Source organism: Betta splendens, chromosome 24, assembly GCF_900634795.4.
Source record: "Betta splendens chromosome 24, fBetSpl5.4, whole genome shotgun sequence".
In the NCBI taxonomy this organism is placed as follows: Eukaryota; Metazoa; Chordata; class Actinopteri; order Anabantiformes; family Osphronemidae; genus Betta; species Betta splendens.
The window spans coordinates 9,691,504-9,705,928 of record NC_040901.2 but is presented as its reverse complement, the minus strand read 5'-3'; the positions used below and the strand labels follow the sequence as shown (position 1 = coordinate 9,705,928).

The window sequence follows — 14,425 nt, the reverse complement described above, 5'->3', positions numbered from 1 at the left end:
TAAAGTTTTTAACGTTTATTTTTAAGTAAGTTAATTCTACACTTGAACAACCTTCACTAATAAAAGCTAGCACCTACCTCCACTCAAATGTATTCATTTTATACACAGTAAATAACTCACTTCAATTGCTTCATGTACTATTTATTAGAAACTAGGGGATGGTCAGACACGAGAAACGAAGAATGAAATTGTATAACAAACTTTATAATGGACCCCATTAAATTAAAAGGCAGCATAAATGATTAGATACACCTGCAGTTTGTTACAAAGATGAGCGACGTCTCCGTTTCAGGTTGCGGTTAGATAATGCAAAAAAATGCCCACAGACAAACGTTTCACGGTTTTAATGCCAAAAGTCCAAAGAGATCGATATCTTTAAATCCTCATTTCTGTGTAATGGGGAATGAATTCTGGTCCATCAGGTCACCGACTCTTTCCTGGAGTGTGTGAACCACCTCTGCCAGGATAAAAAGGTGCGTGTCGTCCAGGTCCTTGAGGACGAACTTCTTTCCCAGGGCCATCGTCTCGTCCAGGTACAGAAGGAACTGCTTCATTGCAGGATCACTGTTGGTGGTCGAGCAAAAAACAGTGGGAAACAAGCAAGAATTAACCAGGCTGTAAATCCGTTTATGTACTAAAATGTCAGGTCACGCTTACAGCTTCCCTCACCATTCAACAAGAACACCTTTATGTACGTTGACCATGTTCACAGATGCTCAAAATCCGTTGTCCCTTCAAACGCCACCGCCTGCGCAACAATTAACAGTCAGTATGAACAACAGTAAAATCCGGTCATCATACTTGTATCTGTCTTTTTTTGAGAACAACGAACTCCGTGTGATAAAAATGAAGCAATACAATTTTTACCTTAAAACAACTGACGTTATTATGTTGACTAGCGTGCTAGAACCAACATTAATGTTAAGTCAGGATGATCTACAAAGACGTAATGTCAGTTACGAAGATTCAACACTGAACGACCTATATATATGTATATCTGCATGTTTGTGTTAAAGTAATCCATTGAAAAAACTGCACAAACCTCGTAGCGACTGTTGATCCTGTTGTGCGCTAAGATTGCAAAGCATTGTGGGAAATGTTGAGTACGGCGTCTGACAAGGGCCAATCGTTCCCTGGCGAATAAAGCCTGCATGCGATTAGCATATCCATCTAGTAACTTGTTTAAGCTGTAGTAAAATTTAAACATGTAATTATTATTACTGTTGAATTAAGACACGGAGAGATTAAATGTGCATTGTGAAACTGAATAAATACGAAAGAGACAGTGGATCAGTCAGTGGATAGATAAAGTCAACACACGTCTGTCTGAGGTACAGTAGGGCTCAGGATTTATTTGTTTTGGCACACGATACTGATGTCATACTTTAGTTATAATAAATATATATATTAAAAATAAATCCATAAACCATTACACTGGTCAAAAATACTGAGCAAAAGTGGCAATGATAAATCAGTAAAACAGAATGAGCATTTTGTATTGGAATTAAAAAATTAAATACTATTAAAAAAAACATCTGAAGTAAGTCTATTCTATAGTCTATATCTGTAAACATAGTACTCATGAGCTTTAAAATTAAATGGGAAAAACCTATGGTGATGACTAAAACTAAAATTTTAGCACCCAGATCTGATTACAAAACAAATAATACAGCGATATGTAAAACAAGTGTAACTTTGCTAATTATGACATGATAAAATAATAGGGAGTTATGTAAGTGTGCAACAAAGAGAGGCAGTTATGTTTTCATTTGGCCTGGGTGGGTGACCGTACTCTTCCTCTTTTCAAGTTTACAGTAGACTCCAGTGTGTTTTTGTTCATGTGTTTTAGTGGCTGATGTAGCTCTGCAGTGCTTCCTGGATGAACTGGAGGCTGCGTTTGTACAAAAAGGAGTCCTTCTTCTCTGGCTTGCAGATGTTTAGATGATCTACATCCACCTCAATGAGCTCCCCAATGCCAAGATCTGAAACCAAAAACAAGGTAGGTGCGTCATGCATTCAGTTTTATATTTATTATACATAAGACATGTACATTCGGGTTACATACTTGCTGAATGTGTCGGTACCACCAATATTTTGATCATTGAACCAATGTTTGTTGGTACCGTCTCCGCAAAGCTCAGCACATTGAATTCCTTTTCATTGGCCAATTTCAGGAAGTTTTCATTCAGGTTACGCAGCGCTGGTGAATCTTTAAGCAGACAAAACCAGTAGCTAGCAGTAGAATCTTAAATAGATAAAGAACCATGTCACCACCATCGACCAGGGTTCGTCTCATTGTCTTACCTTTGCAAAGTTCTCTGACTTCTATTGAGGGAAAGAGGAGATATCTGACATTGACTGAGTATTCAGCCATAGAAGTGCCACGATGAGGAACACTGTAGAACATGATGCCCTTGGTGTTCTTTAGCAGCCCCTGCATGTCCGGGTTATCCGAGGCATCAAGCAGCATTTTTTTAACAAGCAATCCTGATATTGAAACCAAACACACGTGGACATAGATAGACCGTGAACCTTTGTAGTTGTCATAAAATTACATGTAGTAAAATATAACATAGTTGTTTAAGTTGGAAAATACCTCCCATACTGTGGGCCACCCAGATCACAGGCCTCTCTCCAACACCAGCTAGTTTTAACTTCTTCAGCAGCTCTTGACTTCTAAAGGCCAACGACTTCCTGGAGAGATAAAAGCAAAATCAGTTAAACTAACAGTTTATTCATTGCTAGAACTTATTGCATAACAAGTACAGGAATAAATCCACAAATAAAAAAACAGTGGACAGGAACAAGCAAATTGATCACCTCTGGTTTTCAGCTGGACATTTGGCCATCCAGTCACTGAGATGAGTGTCATACTCGACTGACAATATCCTTAGATTTGGACAATCGGCAGCCAACCATGACTGTCAATAAAGACACAACAAGCACATGTCACTAAAACAAATACTAGAGATTCTCCTAACACTCAACAGTAGCTAGAAGCGATATTTAGAAATCTTACTTTTGGCCAGCACTCTGTGTACTCCGTAATGCTTTCGTCCTCCTTTTCCTCTAACATATTTCTGTCCTTTTGCCTCCATGTCTTAAAGGCTGCGCCTAGAATCCCATGGATGAACAGCACATCTGCTTTGATTGGTTGGCTGGAGAGGAAAACACAGTAAATGGTAGCTTTCTACAAATAAAACTAATCCCAAACATTTTTTAGAGAAACCTGTTTTCGTACTTGTCACGTGTTTGTGGGTGGAGGATGTAGATCCCATCCTGGTATTTCTCTTCCACCATTTCCCTGTCGAGATTGGCCAAGGCACGAGCCGCATGAGACGCCTGCATGACATGAGGAGACTGCATCATCTCAGCCAGGACTGATACCCAACCTGGACCAGAATAGAAAGGAGAGGAATAAATAAGCACAATAATGTGATCTGATCTCTGATCTGATCTGAGCTACGTACTCACCAGACTGTGCTATGTCCTGGTGAACACTCTCATTGAGTGCCAAGTTTCCTATTATACGAACAATGTTCCCCTGAATCTTAAGAGAGTCTCTACGAAGCTGAAAGACTCTCTGGAGCAGCTGCAGACCCCCATTTACAACAATGTGGTCACAGTGGCTCTGAACCTGCAGGGAAGAAATACGTTTTAGCAGCTGTAGAACAGCTGAATTTTTATTCAAACTTAAGAATCTGTTGAATTAACTTAACGAAAACATAAAGGGAGCTTTCCTCTTAAATAAGTCTGTATTTAATTTAAGCTTATGCTATTACATTGAAATTTAGGAGACAGGTACAATATGTTCTATGATGCACAATTGTCACCATTACCTTTGAATGCTGAACCAGTGCCTGTAGACAGAAAGACTCCACCTTCTCTGAAGGAACAGAAGTGAGGCTTTGTGCATAGGGGAGCCCATTGCCACCAAAGCACCACAGACCGCCCTGCAATGTGAGCCAGCACCGGGGTTAGGCTTCTGTGTTTTGGGCACACAATAGATTGTTTAGTGCTGTTTTGTAATATAGACATTTATTATCCTATACATTATTACCCGTTGTGCTGCCATGGACTGAGTGCTCTCTCTGAGGGCCAATGACGTGAAGTACTGAACACACTTGTCTACCTCAGACAGAGGCAGAGATGCCAGCAGGTTCCTGAGTCCGTCTTCTGCCGACAAACCCTACGTGTTCACACACTGTAATCATTACATGTGCATGGTGAAGCCGAAGTAAACGTTGACTAGATAGATCTAAAATAACTGTCTTCATTTTTTTCACTTACACACCTCTTCCAGATTAGGTAACGGTGGTGGAGGCAGGAAGAATCGTAGATCTACTCGTGGAGTTCGGGCCAGGCCCACTGCTGTCCTCTGGTCAATAACTTGAGCTGCTGTCTGGTACTGGTAGTCTGTGAGATTACCCCAGGTAAGACAGAAACACACTCATTTTATTTGTTGTATAAAACTAATAACATTAAGTCCAAATTGTGGCATATGTTACCATGCCAGTGGTGATTGTCTGCAAGCTCCTGTGTGGCCTGTAGCCTCACGGCTTTGTCGGTCGACTGCGTTCTCTTCAGCAGAACCCAGAGGGCCACCTCATGTGGGTCTGCATCCACATGGCTAAAATGTTCTGAGACACAAAAGTACAGCGTAAACATTCGCGGACAAAGAGGATCGGCCCAGCTACCAGGATCTACAATGTAACCGGGTATCGATACAACAGCCTGGAAGTTACAAACCTTGTGTCATCCATTTGGCAGCTAGACGTTTTTGAAAGATCAAAAGTTCATTTTTTAGAAGTCTCACTATTATATATCATTAGTAAAATAATAAATTATTAGTTTAGATTCAACCTAGGCCAAATATACAATTAGATTAATTGACTAGTCAACTTCACAATACACACAATATGCCCAAAGTATGTGACATTCAAAAACAGGATGTCCCTGTACAAAGCAGGTGTTTCCTTTGGTCTTTACGTACACAAACGCCATAAAAAAAGGCAAAAGGGCAACCGTTTTTTCCTAGATTAAATATTTGTGCTACCTTTTATAATAACTTCTGCTTTCTATTGCAAGAAACATCACGGGAAGTACTTCACTTTCACACTGTCCTTCTAGCATGATTTCCAGGTGAACTGCTCTGAAGGGAATGTTTAGATTCTTACCATTCAATGATCCCAGCAAAACCCTAGAGGACATTTCCATGAACCTTCGTGCTGCCTTATGAAGCTCTTTCCTTGCTTTGTATGTCATCCCTGTAAAAGTCACAAAATCGCAACATTACACTTTTACAACAGTACAGAAGCTGTTCCTCTAGTGCTGGTTGCCAGCTGGTATGCCATCATAGGTTGTTGGTGGGTATTTCCACTAAATAAGTGAACCTTGACTTGTGGAAGTGAGATCAGTTAACAGGCTGACTGACACATACATGCAGGAAAGATAGCCAAGAGGGGAAGGAAGGACAAAGAGGAAGTAGCGATAAGAGATGTCTCTAGACACCTTGGCATTGTCAGCATGGTGACTTTTGGTTATGCAAGAAATAAATTAAGCCACTCAGCATATTGTACAGTTAAATAAAAAGGATAGCCTACATTGTTATAATTGTAAATTTTCTTTGATGAGACATAAAAAGGGACACACAAGCATCAGAATAAATACCTGTAGTAAAGTTCTCCATTTCATCTGAGGGCGTGGCTCTGAGATAAATGTAGGACTTGTACTTCTCTTGAAGGATTACACTTGTATCAATGGTCACAGCTTTGTCCAGTGCCACTACCTCATAAGTAATGAAAAGACAGCCTCTGCAGAGAGATGACAGACAAACTGTTACCTATTGGTTGTAATTCAATTTATAAACATTAAATGTGTCTAATGAACAGTCAAATGTTCTGTTTGTGCAAATATGACGTCTTACCCCAGGACCACGGCCCCTGTTACCTTGGCAAGCTTTTCTAAAGTTTATAGAGAAAAAGTAGAACATAAAAATTATGTCAATGAAGCGTTAAGACCGAATAAACGCAGGTCTGCGCATTAGATGACCGTGCCTCCACAGGTTGAGCCGGGTCCAGTTACTATAACCCGTTAATGACTTACTCCACGTCCTCCACTGGAGCGCCTTCCTCAGCCCAGGCGGCCCCGCTGTGCTCAGCCTCCGGCAGCGGATCAGACGGAGCGCCGCGGCAGACATGCTCCACCTGCAGCGCCCAGTATGTTGAGGCGAGTTAAGGTCTGACGTCACGAACCTGCACAGTATTTACTGCAAGGCGTCAACATATGCTCGTCTAGCGACGCTTTGATAACTGGGCTTGTTTAGTTCGTAGCTCTGCTGCAATGTCGTCGCATCGCTTCTGTTTATGTCGCATCAAATCAAACTTCGTGAAACTAAGCAGCCTTCATCACCAACGGATCAAACTACGCTGTCGTTAGCCAACAGTTAAACAGTTAGCTTCAGGCTAACGGTCACTTTTAGAGCTCGTCGCCGACAGATCGAGTTCATTTTGTTTTTGGCGCTAACTCGTATTCGCAGGTAAACGGTGAATTACCTTATGTTTGGACAACTTTTACAAGGGCTCCCGAAGTGACTGTTGTCCGTGACCGCAGCGCCCGGTGTTCATTATAAACAGCACCTAAACGCGTCTCACAAATAATACGTCATCGCTTGCGACAGGGGAGTTCTACTGGTAAATAAGATGCTCTTAGTTTGTGCCAGCGCTCCAGCTCTCCTCTGCAACATTCATAGTAAGTAATAGATTGTATAACGTCAAACAACGTGAAAGTGAAGATGGTACAGTTATTTTATAACAGGTAAGTACTGTAGAACATAATACAAACCCATGTTTCTAGCATCACAATTTGGCCCTTTAAATTCCTTACACTTGCCATTTTTACTGCATTCAATACCTCGACTTAGAGGAAAAAATGTTTAGTCACTGCTCCAATAAATGACAGCAGTCTGAAAGAAACTTAATCAGTATTATTCACTTCATGCCAGTGGTCAGTGGAGGTAATGATCAAACATGTTCCACTGCTTCATTACAATACTTTAATACAGTATGTAAGACGATCAAATGCAACAGTAATTTAATAAATACAAATGTTGTAAACATTAGGATGTTTATAGAAAGAAGCAATAATCTGGACAACAATATGGCATTAAAACAAAACATGCAACATAGTCCTTCAATAAAATCAACATTTTTTAAATGCCATCGTCAAAAATAGACCTTAAGAAGCACAATCTTAAGTATCTTAATCTGATGATACTATTGTATTAGTTTGTATTGTAGGTAGTGTAATTAATTGTGTGGCCTTAAGGCAGGTGAGATCGTTGCTTTGTGTTCATCAAAACCCACTAACTTTATGGTAAAGTCAGGTCTTATGGCTTTAATTCTTTTAGTTCTTTCTTACACCAACGTATATGCAGACTTCTGTGAATTAAGTCCAATACACAATATACAAAGACAACAAAAACCGTCTTTTCTGTGTGCGTCTCTGTAATGCTGTCACACACTGTACAGCATCTGCAGACACATCCAGACGTGGTACTGTAAAAGTCTCTGAATGCCACAGACACCCCAAACCACAGCTCTGTAAAAATCTGCATGGGAGCAATTAAGGCATCAAAGCAGTCTGCAGCTGTTTCCAGCTGTGTCCTTTGCATACACATTCACCCCTCTTCCTCTGGAACATGCATCACCAAGCTCTTTGTTAGGTGAGCACAAACAATGGTCAAACGTGTATTTGAGATTTCTGCTTGTCCCTGTTCACATGTGTTCTGTGTAAGTCACCATTAAATACACACTGCTGTTTTTTAGGATAAATACTTGCTGTCATGTCATATCTATACTGTTTACAGTATCCGCTAGCTTGTTGTACTGACTGATGAATGTCACGTATGCTTGTGTTGATAGCAGATATATAATAATCTACCCAAAGGCATACAGAAGTGGTTTAGAGTGCTGTTGTAGTGAGTGGGACACACATTTGAGTTTGACCGTGATTCATTGTATTACTTAATTTCAGTATCATGTATTCCATTTGCAACTCTGGGCTCATTCTCTTTCTGTCATTATGCTGCTGTTGCTCATCAGGTGCACGTTTCCTGATAAGCTCTAATAATGCTTTCATAAGCTGGAGGTGGGGTCTGTGTAGCATGGAGGCCCCTCAGGCCGTTGTTCCCCCAGAAGGACTCGGGTCTGGATGGGGTCACGGCTGAATTCGCTGATCCGGTCGACGTGGTCAGAGTGGGCGTGCGAGGTAGCGTGGTCTGACTCCCCTCCTCCGCCTCTCTGGCAATCTGGCTGCACTGGAGGAGAGGGTGGAAAGTCGAGGCTCTGAAGCTGGATTTGTGGCCCAGGGGGTCGAGGTGGTCCGGGGAGGAGGTCTGCCGGTGGAAGCTGAACGCGGCGCTGACCAAGCTGTTGTTGCTGCGCCGGTCGTAGCTGCTGTTGCGGTTGAATCCCGGGCGGCTGCGGGAAGAAGGGCGTGGCTGACGAGGCGGAGGACGGGTGATGCTGGCAGAGCCCGCCTTACGTCTGGACATCCAGGTCAGCATCACGTAGACCAGGGCCCCCAAGAACAGGCCCACCGCCACGGACACACAGAAAGCTACGACCAGAGGGACTGGAAGGAAAGTCAAGCAGGACATCTGATGTAGTCACAGTCATTAAGCATTTAATAACAGTGAGGCGCTTGCGATACTTTAAATCCACTTTATCCTTTACTATCATTTTTATCTGTTCCGGAGAGTGGAAAGAATTTTAATTAGGATACGTGGCTTTACCCTGATTACACAAACCATCTGCTTATGAACAAATGGAGGACAGCCTGCAGTAGATAGCGACTGCTGACAAAATAATAATAGGCTTTTCTTTTTCATGTTAACTTAGATTCAACAGACTCATGGTTTTCTTTCGACTCTTGCTCAATACGTATTTGCCTCGAAAGCAGCATTGCCAAAATAAGCGCGTACGAGGGAAGGAGTAAGCAGTGGCCACGAAAAATCCTCCTGGACCTTTGCCACGGAAAACAAATCAATTCCTCTATAATACATACAGTACGGCATGAAAAAGGACTGAACTTATTTTGCCACTAGCCCGTATTTCCACAGCAACCTTTCTGTGACTTTAGGGAAAGGGGAAAGCACACACTGGTTAAAAGTCATCTGGAAATGACATTTGGGAAAGCAGAGAAGAAAACACAAATAAACCTTAGAGTTTGACTCTGTCTCTGAACTGGAGAAGATTTTCTACCTTGTTTGATGAGGAGCACAAATTTTAACTATTGAAGAGGTGCTTAAAGCTCACATTCCAGAGAGGATAACAGCAACGGCCACATTAAAATACCTGTTAAAAAGGGAGGGAAGTAAAAAAAAACTCACCAGCATCAAAAGTCTGAAGCATTTCCTGAAGGATATTTGTGTTGTTCTCAGCCATGACTGTTTTGTTGAAGGAGAAGAAGAGAGATTCTACAGCTCTCTTCCTCCCGCGTCTCCTCCTGTTCTGTCAGTCCTTTTTGTTCCTCTGATGGGCTTTCCTGTCTTTCTGTCCTCTCACTTTCTCCCCGTCTGCTCCCTTGCTCACTTTCTCTGTCTCCCTCGGAGGGAGACGCAGCCCAGAGGCACACGGGACTGGCGCTGAGCTCTGGCAGTGGCCGTGTTTATGGAAGCGGAAAACTACGCTGTCACATTTCCTGCTTTTCTGCTTGAAATTAGCAACAGGAGTGGCTTATCTGTGCAGGACAGAGATCCTGGAGGTGGGGAGACGGGGTGTTGCTGTAATCACTTCCTCTCCCATCATTTCCTCCAGGTTGATAAATGTGGACGAGCAGCACCCCAGTCGCCCGGGACTCCGTTTCTCAGCTGTGGCCACAGGAACGTCCGCCGCTCTCACTAATGTTATTGTTCATTTCAGAAATGAAAAGTATTTAAGCCTCATATTTTTCCCTCCACCACAGAGACCGCATGCGGCACTTGTGCTATTAGCTGCATCAGCAGTTACAGCTCCGGGGTCTGAAATGGGTGTTGAATGCCAATCCACGTCTGACGCTGATGCTGATGCCGGCTTCTGTGTGATGCTACTCCAAAGCTTCTGAATAGGAGGATTTCAGCTGCGTCTGATTCTCAGGCTCTTGGTAAGTCTTTCCACAGGGTCTGCCAGGTCAGGGGCGTCTGGTCCTTTCTCCGTTGGACTCGGTCACCAAAAGCAGTGCACTTTGATAAGATACAGAATCACCACAGCTGCTATTTCAGAGTTCCTCATTTATTATTGTTTTCTCTGCACAGGCCGAATCAGGAAACACTGAATAGAATCGAAGCTCTTGCTCTTTCTTGAGCCCCACATCAGTGGAGTCACTAAGCACTCAACATACGTCAACACACACCCAGGTCACACAGTCCTAAAGTGTAATACTGTATATTACAAAGCTGACATCTTGCATTCTCACTGGCAAAGAATGTTCAGTGCAAAACGTGAACTTCCTTTAATTGTTGGCTGGAAAACGTGTCCAAAATAACCAGCGATCGCTCACAGCACTCACATCAAAAAATGTGTGTCACCATTGCTTCCTGGTTGGTTGTAAGTGGGGTCTAATAAACCTAAATTCTAAGCTCATAGTTGAACACAGTGTCACTTTTAATCGTAGTTATAGTCTCGTTACCACTATGACAGTGTCCAGACAAACAATAGTACAGTATCGAATCAGTATCTTTGAGCTCATGATCACTTTTTTCTGTCTGTCATTTTCAAAAGCACATATTTAACAAATTAACAATTTAACAACCAGATAAAACAATGTGTATGTGTTTCCCTCTTTGACCAGTAGATGGAGGAATATCTCAAAGAATCATCCAGTTCCTTCTAAGTTCCTGTTTAAGATAAGCTGCTATTTCTAACACGTAAAACGCATCATCCTTCTTATAGCTGTGACCTCATGGTACTTGTAGGTAGACTGTCAGTCAGTACTTGATTTTTCAAACAGCATTTCCTCTTTTTGACATCAAAAGTGGTTTTCAGCTGACTGTGTAACAAAGAGATTACCGCGCTAATGGCGTTGGCCTCTGCCTGTTCCGTGACTAGATAGGAACGCGCGTCTTAATGGGCCCAGGTTTACGGAGCCCCGTGCTTTGTCTTTGCTGCAGCAATACGTGCTGAATCTGCTGTGTCCTGCGGGGCTGTGAACGGTAGAGGTCACCCCGAGCCCAGCGGCCAGAAAAACCTCAGCATCAGCAGTCCGTGCCTTCTGCAGAGGAGCCCAGCAGCACGAGTAAAGCCCTCCATTACACTGCCAGGTCAAACAGCTGATTCAGGCATCTTAAGCATGTGATAGGTAGATTCATATATACATTAATTCACACGACAAGGTGCTTAACAGAGGAATGAGGTTAAACCTCAAGGTAATTGCTTTGCCCGTCGTCCTTTCCATGACAGTTGCCACAACACAGGCCTGGAATTACTGCTTTATTCATGAACATCATCGCCTTTTAGAAGGGAGGCTCTGAAGCAGTTTGCATTCAGTGGATGCTGCAGTGCATGTGTCCCGTGTGATATGACAAGTAAATGAGGACCTGATAGTTTAGGTAGATTTTGTTTTTCCCATCCCTGCAACTCTTTATTAAATAAGCATGACCAGAGCAGCACGGCCTCCCTTTCAGCCTTTAAGAGCTCTCCTGAGACTATGATGAAAGGACTTGTCTAATGGGATTACACATCATGATAAGTGCTCAGAGTCTGGTGGCTCATCACACCTCCCTGCTGCACTTAAAGACTTGCATTGATCCCGTGTATAGTGGCATAATTTGGATTTAACATTTTAGAGATATGTTTTATTGGCCATGATGTGTTTCTTATTGATCGTTTTATTTGTGGGACAGTTTGAATTTTTAAGAAGAATTCAAAGCCATGTTATTTCTTTGACATTGTGCATCATTTGATTTTTTAAACAAATGTCCCTTAACCTTCACAGCCGACTGTGATGATGTCATCAAACAAATCCTTGAAGCCAACAAAATACACTGTTCCAAAACACAACAAAAAACCTCATGTTTATTTAATTTTACTCTATTCTTTAATAATTTAAGACAATTTTAATTTCTCTCTATCTTATGTCACTTACAGTGGAACAAGCAGGTGCGAGAAGAGACCTGGCACACAACTGGTCCCAGCGCTTCAGCGATGGAAGTGTCCTGGCGTCTGATTGGACAGCAGGTGGCAGCGCATGCAGAGCAGGAAGCTGTCCTGTCTGCAGAAGTATAACGCTTGGGGGAGGGAGGGGCTCTCTGAGACGTTCAGTACACACTCACATGCTCTCATACACAAATAGTATGGACTTACATCACCACCGGGGGCGGAGCTTCGGCGAGTGTGAGGATTGCAGGCTGCTGCTGCAACAGGGATGACTTGAGGAGAGACGCACAGCAACATGGGCACCATTTAGCCTGCATTTCATGCAGTCAATGCCAAGAAGCCACCTCGAGTCCAGGCACGATGTGCAGACCGGCGGGCAGCGCGTGACGGCGCCAGCAGAGTGACGTGCAGCACCTGGTGCCAGCGAAGCGCCATGGCATCACCTCGGCACCACCTCGGCTCCAGTCGGGACATCGCTAATGTGATGCAGAAGCTTCAAGGTAGGTGTAAAGTGCTTACTCACTCTGGCTGCTCCATCTGGGATGCAGCGCATTTAGAGGTGACCCGAGGCTTGGAATGACACGGCAAACTTACTGACACAGTCCCTGCATCTTATTCTCGTCGCTGCAGAAGTTGCGGTGCATTTTCTTGAATGTGTGGCACAGAAATGTAAAGGATATTTAATGTTGTGTGGACTCAAGAACATTAGAAGTTGTTGGCGTTTTGTCTCACATTTATCTGTTACTTGTGCTTTAATTTGCTTTTAGTTTCTGTGAAGTTTAATTCTCATAATAATAATGGGAATGTCCATATTATGTTCCTGCTCCAGTGTGTGTGTGTGTGTGTGTGTGTGTGTGTGTGTGTGTGTGTGTGTGTGTGTGTGTGTGTGTGTGTGTGTGTGTGTGTGTTTGTGTGTTTGTGTGTGTGCGCATGTCCCTGAGGACCCTACGATCACTGTCATATCCCCTTACTGTAATTATCACTGACTGGAACTATAGTCAGGATGCTTCCTCTTTTTAAAAATAATCTTCTGACCTTCACTACATTTCTGTATTTCATTGTTTCACTAAACGTCACATATTGCTTTTATGCTGAATATTTCACAAACTCTGTAGGTAAAGCCAGTCACTTGTCCTGGACAGGATCAGATTGACGGCACAAAGTAGCAGGGAAGTCAGGTGACACCAGAGCCTCGGCACAACATGGCCGCCCCCTGCGCGGCTTCTGAGGTGGCAGTTTCTGTGAAACGAGAGCGTCACCGGCCACGTGCTTCCTCTGCATCACGGTGCAGGTGTGGGGGGCACACTGCCATTGATCTCATTCAAAAGAGTCTCCTTGAGCTGCCTCTCTAGTGTGAAGGCAGATTGAAGCGTTTAGTGGAAGTGGAGCAGTTTATCAGAATGCAGCGGTGCTGATGTTGACCTGGATTCTTACCCAACTTTCAGTCCTCTGCATTGTTTTTAATCTACACCAGCTCCCTCATATCCTACCTCTGTTCATGGCGACATCAGCTTGTTTACACGGACACATGGGATGTATAATTTGATGTGACGCTTCATCTGACGTGCTCTGGTTGCTGTCTTCCTCCTGGGAGACCGGAGGTGGAACCTGTGCTCTGTGACAATCAAAAGCTTGTTAGTCTCAACATGAAACGGCCGCTAACATATCATAAGCGCGTGTTCCTCTGCTTTGGCATCACGTGGGCTTCCTATAGGCAGCTGCAGGCTTGGTTCCAGACGACAGCTCGCTTTTATTCAGAGCTGTTATATGTCATACGAACCCAATACTGCTGACTTGTTACTCATATTTGACTTCTCTCAAAGATTATCCACGTTCCACGCGTCAGCGTGACAGGAACGTCACTGCCTTCAGCCTGTTTGCAGCAGCTTAATGCAACATCAAAACAATAGAACTTTTGCCCCAGTTTGTGGTCCGCGCTTCCCTCCCGTCGGCCGTCTCCTCGGCTGCACCTCTCTGTCACAGGGAAAAACAGCAATTAGTGAGACCATATGGCCGAGAACGGCGAGGCTGCTTTGAACACCTCCCAGCCTGAACTCCCCCATATGCTGTGGAATTTACCCGTTTGTTGTTTCTCATTAAGGAGGAAAGTGAGGCGCCGTCGTTCCCGTTTCGATCCCTCACCTGTTCTCCTCCAACGTGGGCGGCGGAGGCGGCGCTCCCGCCCACGTCAGAAGGGTCTGCTGGGCGATCAAGCCGGCACGTTTGCGAAGTGTCACCGTGCCGCAGCACCTGCTTGAGTTCCCCGCGTGGGCCGCGTGCAATCCTCTGCC

The 14,425-nt window shown here is 43.6% G+C and overlaps 4 protein-coding genes across 6 annotated transcripts in view; 1 reads left to right on the top strand and 3 right to left on the bottom strand.

Annotated features, from left to right (window-relative positions):
• Positions 1-329: 329 nt before the first annotated feature.
• On the bottom strand, positions 330-1,158 carry gtf2h5 (general transcription factor IIH, polypeptide 5). Of its 2 annotated transcripts, none has more exons than XM_029141347.2 (3): positions 1,043-1,158; positions 670-748; positions 330-564 (listed from the first exon to the last, which is right to left on the bottom strand). In XM_029141347.2, the coding sequence occupies exons 2-3, from the start codon at positions 702-704 to the stop codon at positions 384-386; spliced, it is 216 nt and encodes a 71-aa protein (XP_028997180.1). In that variant the 5' UTR covers positions 705-748; positions 1,043-1,158; the 3' UTR covers positions 330-383. The 2 variants fall into 2 exon arrangements, with proteins under 2 accessions (XP_028997180.1, XP_028997181.1); XM_029141348.3 differs by lacking the exon at positions 1,043-1,158 and adding an exon at positions 868-1,012.
• A 167-nt stretch (positions 1,159-1,325) lies between these two features.
• On the bottom strand, positions 1,326-6,684 carry serac1 (serine active site containing 1). Of its 2 annotated transcripts, none has more exons than XM_029141312.2 (17): positions 6,555-6,684; positions 6,106-6,206; positions 5,927-5,963; positions 5,671-5,813; positions 5,178-5,267; positions 4,509-4,640; positions 4,295-4,416; positions 4,061-4,189; positions 3,840-3,953; positions 3,475-3,637; positions 3,242-3,392; positions 3,020-3,158; positions 2,821-2,921; positions 2,597-2,694; positions 2,305-2,487; positions 2,066-2,209; positions 1,326-1,982 (listed from the first exon to the last, which is right to left on the bottom strand). In XM_029141312.2, the coding sequence occupies exons 2-17, from the start codon at positions 6,197-6,199 to the stop codon at positions 1,846-1,848; spliced, it is 1,977 nt and encodes a 658-aa protein (XP_028997145.1). In that variant the 5' UTR covers positions 6,200-6,206; positions 6,555-6,684; the 3' UTR covers positions 1,326-1,845. The 2 variants fall into 2 exon arrangements, with proteins under 2 accessions (XP_028997145.1, XP_055362114.1); XM_055506139.1 differs by having other exon boundaries at positions 6,106-6,254; positions 6,555-6,569.
• A 356-nt stretch (positions 6,685-7,040) lies between these two features.
• On the bottom strand, positions 7,041-9,645 carry myct1a (myc target 1a). Its single transcript, XM_029141340.3, has 2 exons — positions 9,392-9,645; positions 7,041-8,634 (listed from the first exon to the last, which is right to left on the bottom strand). The coding sequence occupies exons 1-2, from the start codon at positions 9,444-9,446 to the stop codon at positions 8,099-8,101; spliced, it is 591 nt and encodes a 196-aa protein (XP_028997173.1). The 5' UTR covers positions 9,447-9,645; the 3' UTR covers positions 7,041-8,098.
• A 2,567-nt stretch (positions 9,646-12,212) lies between these two features.
• Positions 12,213-14,425, top strand: part of syne1a (spectrin repeat containing, nuclear envelope 1a) — a 90,832-nt gene continuing 88,619 nt past the window's right edge. Inside the window, exon 1 of the mRNA XM_055506130.1 lies at positions 12,213-12,634. Coding sequence (XP_055362105.1) covers positions 12,568-12,634 — 67 coding nt within the window. The 5' untranslated portion in view covers positions 12,213-12,567. The remainder of the gene's footprint in view (positions 12,635-14,425) is intronic.